Source organism: Heloderma suspectum, chromosome 1 (genome assembly GCF_057233095.1).
Source record: "Heloderma suspectum isolate Gila_16-S chromosome 1, 16-S_ref, whole genome shotgun sequence".
NCBI classification, from domain to species: domain Eukaryota; kingdom Metazoa; phylum Chordata; class Lepidosauria; order Squamata; family Helodermatidae; genus Heloderma; species Heloderma suspectum.
Genome location: NC_139458.1, coordinates 164,768,356 through 164,771,630, shown reverse-complemented (window position 1 = coordinate 164,771,630; position 3,275 = coordinate 164,768,356). Strand labels below are relative to the sequence as shown.

Here is a 3,275-nt window from a genome sequence, read left to right as displayed (position 1 = left end):
AAATTCGCCTCAAGAATATAGCCAAAACAAAACAGCAAATTTTGAGATGTGTAAAATGGCTGACAAATGGTCCTGATCAGTTTGGTACAATCCTGATATATACTGAGGCATGCTAGAGTTTCAGTCATACAAAGTGAGATAAGATGCCCATCAGTTATAGTCTGGATAGTATTAGTACTGTGCATGCTCTGGGAAATGTTAGTGTCTGTGAATTATGCTCTCAGGGCCATTTCTTCAACAGCCTCTTGAAAAGAAGGCAAGATGAGCAGTGTAATTTTACACTGAATAGTGAATTCAGAGGGGCATTTGCAGCCTTGGGAATACACTTCAAAAATGCATCTCTTCTAAGCACCTCACAAATATTTACAATGTTTTTAAATTATTGCAATCCGTAATAGGTGAGGTTAAATTATGAAAATGTTGTCCAACAGACAGAGAAAGAAAAACCCTGATTTTAAATAACTAGTGGCATTTTTTAAAATGCCACTAGTTAGACATTTGTTTTGGACAGCAAGATATCACAGCCGCTTCTGAGATACGGAAACACATGTCTTTCTTAACTCTGGAAACTGTGCAATATCTGTAAATGCTTAATGTTCGTAATGAGTGCAGCTACATTATGAAAATGCTGTCCTTATGGAAATTAAATTACAGAAATGTCCTTTTGAAACAGAAAAACCAACAAACCCTAGTTTTAAATATCTATTGGTTTGTTTCTTTTTTAATTTAGTTTGGAAAGCAAGGTATCAGAGCAGCTTGTGAGATATAGAAATGCTGAGAGGCCAGGGAACATTTCTGTCCTGCTTGAGCCCTTGACAGAGCATGACACCCTGACTGAAATTGAGGGCAAAGGGCAGGAAAAGGACTTCATTTCCCCACTGCACATGCTCACTGGGGCTGCCCTGAGAGTTTGTACATTTTTACATGACAAGGGGGAAACAGGTGCACAGCTTTGCCGCAGCCGTGCAGCCACTTTGAGGTGGCAGCTCCACCTCCTTTGCCTTATTTACGGAGTGGACCATATGCTAGGTCTAAAAGGAGCAACCATTCAAAAAATGATCCTGCTGCTGGAGGGGACTTGGGAGAGCAGCGGCTGATGCGAACTGGAGCAATGTGGCAGCTGCTGTGCATAAAAGTGATGGAGCCGAGGGGCTGCAGGGCTCAGCATGAAGTCGAGTGGGGGTGCTGCATCCGACCTGGAGGAGCTGGAGAGTGGCAGCAGCGAGAGCAGCTCGGGGACCTCCCTGCCGTCCACCGGTGCCCAAGGCAAGCGCAAGAGGAAGAGCCCCCGGCTGGGCAGCCTGAGCAAACAGAGGCAAGCAGCCAACGCCCGGGAGAGGGACCGGACCCACAGCGTGAATACAGCCTTCAGCGCGCTCCGCACACTCATTCCCACCGAGCCTGCGGATCGTAAGCTGTCCAAGATAGAGACCTTGCGCCTGGCCTCGAGCTATATTTCGCACCTGGCTAACATGCTGCTCTTACAGCAGCAGCAGCAGCAAAGTGAAAGCTTGGCAGACGAACCTATGCCAGTGAGGCAGCCCTGCCTGCAATACCAGCCTCTCCAGCAGGGCGGCAGCACTGCAGCAACCCCCAGACCAATCTGCACCTTCTGTCTGAGCAACCAGCGGAAATTGGTAAGGCTGGCGTCTAACCTCGCTGATCCGAAGCTGTGGCCCATATGGAATGGGGTTGGTTTCGACGTGGCTCTAGTGAGGGGCATTTTTTTACAGCAAGGTAATCCCATGCTCTGCTCATACATTTTCAAACGATTCAGTGCAGACCCCACCTGTGCTGCTCTGCAAATGCAGAAACCATTTTGGCATGAGGGGGCAATGGAGGCACATGGAAAGGTGCCTTCACTTTAGCTGTGTGTCTAGTATGAGCCAAAACACGGGTAGCCCAGATAGTTGTCTAATAGGCAACAGTTAGAGCATTTTCTTTTTTTCTCTCTTTTTTTTTAAAGCTCTTTGACCAAGCTCTTTTTAAAGCACAGTACTTAGACAAACTCACTCATTTCATGTGAGCATCACTTACACAAATAGATATACAAAAGCTGCATCTTGCTTTGTTTTGTAGCTGGGGAAAAATAGCATTTGGATTTCTGTCTTCTTCCCTGGATTCGCATCATTATCAACTGTCAAGTGTAACACACTGTTTATACATATATCTGGGCCCTTTGTGTACCATTCCTTTATCTCATCCCATATTTATTTGTTGTTTTTCCTCTCCCTTGAGAAACGTTTTAGAAAAAGCAAATGCAATTTTTAGCCTTATTGTGTCTGGTTCTGTCTCCCAGTTTACACTGAAAAGGAAAAAAAAAAGTGAAAATATTGTATCTGGAAATTGAGACTTTAAACATTTGAACCATAAGAAACCGCATTTTCAGACTTCAAGGAATGGCAAGTAAAACCCAACCAACCCTAAAGTCTGTAGGTGAAACGAATGTCTAGGTTTGGTGGTCGATCTTTTACATGATAGATGAAATGTGGGTGAGATAGCCACTGAGCACTATAGTGAAATAAAACATGGATGTATGTTTTACATGCCCTGCTGTTTTGTAATGGACACCTTTATCCTATTTGCAGCACAAAGAAAGGGAGAAACACTTGTCTCTTTAAAAGCTTTATGGACGTTGATTCAGATGAGAAGCATGCGCGAATGCTTGACTGGTTATAGAACAGTTGTCGGTAATGTCTTTGCACTTTTACATTGATATTGTGCAATTATATAAAACAAGAGAAGAGAAGTAACTCTGACTTGCACTTTGTTTTCCATTAGCAGGCTTACTCAAGGGGCTTTTTGCAGATGAAATTGAACACGGTGGGGAAAGCTGCACCTGGCGTGGCAGCTATTTTCGTGCGAGAAATGCTAAACCTAAGCAGCCAAGCCCTGATACTGATGCCTCCTAAAACTTATGTCACATGATGGAACTTGAGCTTTCAAACACCCAGTGGCTCCTCTTAATGGGAGAGTCTCATAATGCACCAGACCCAGAGCCTCTGACCACTGCTGGACAGACTGAGCAATGTCACGCTTCTCTTTTTTCTTTTCTTTTTCCAGTCAAATGCTCATGTGCCTCTGCTAGCAAATTCAAGGATTTCCGCTGTCATGGAATAGTAAAGGTTTGTATGCAATTTATAGGAAGAGGACACACTTCAGGTGCTACAATAACATCCCCGTTTCGCGATCCCCATGATAAAGGGGATGTTATCTATGCCAGTTTTCCCATAGAGGAAGACCCTTTGTTCCTTGATAAAATAAAAACATTGTGG

General features: G+C 44.2%; 1 protein-coding gene across 1 annotated transcript; it reads left to right on the top strand.

The window, feature by feature from the left end:
- The first annotated feature begins 1,166 nt into the window (after nt 1–1,166).
- LOC146358383 (basic helix-loop-helix transcription factor scleraxis-like) lies at nt 1,167–2,621 on the top strand. The gene is made up of 2 exons (XM_084829628.1): nt 1,167–1,637; nt 2,589–2,621. Exons 1-2 carry the CDS (start codon nt 1,167–1,169, stop codon nt 2,619–2,621), a joined length of 504 nt encoding a protein of 167 aa, XP_084685754.1.
- Nucleotides 2,622–3,275: the final 654 nt, after the last annotated feature.

What these genes read in the sequence shown, in the direction of transcription:
- LOC146358383 (XM_084829628.1), top strand. Translation starts at nt 1,167, where the DNA reads ATGAAGTCGAGTGGGGGTGCTGCATCCGACCTGGAGGAGCTGGAGAGT. An exon ending in TGAGCAACCAGCGGAAATTG is followed by an intron (nt 1,638 to 2,588) that starts GTAAGGCTGGCG and finishes TCCTATTTGCAG; the next exon opens with CACAAAGAAAGGGAGAAACA.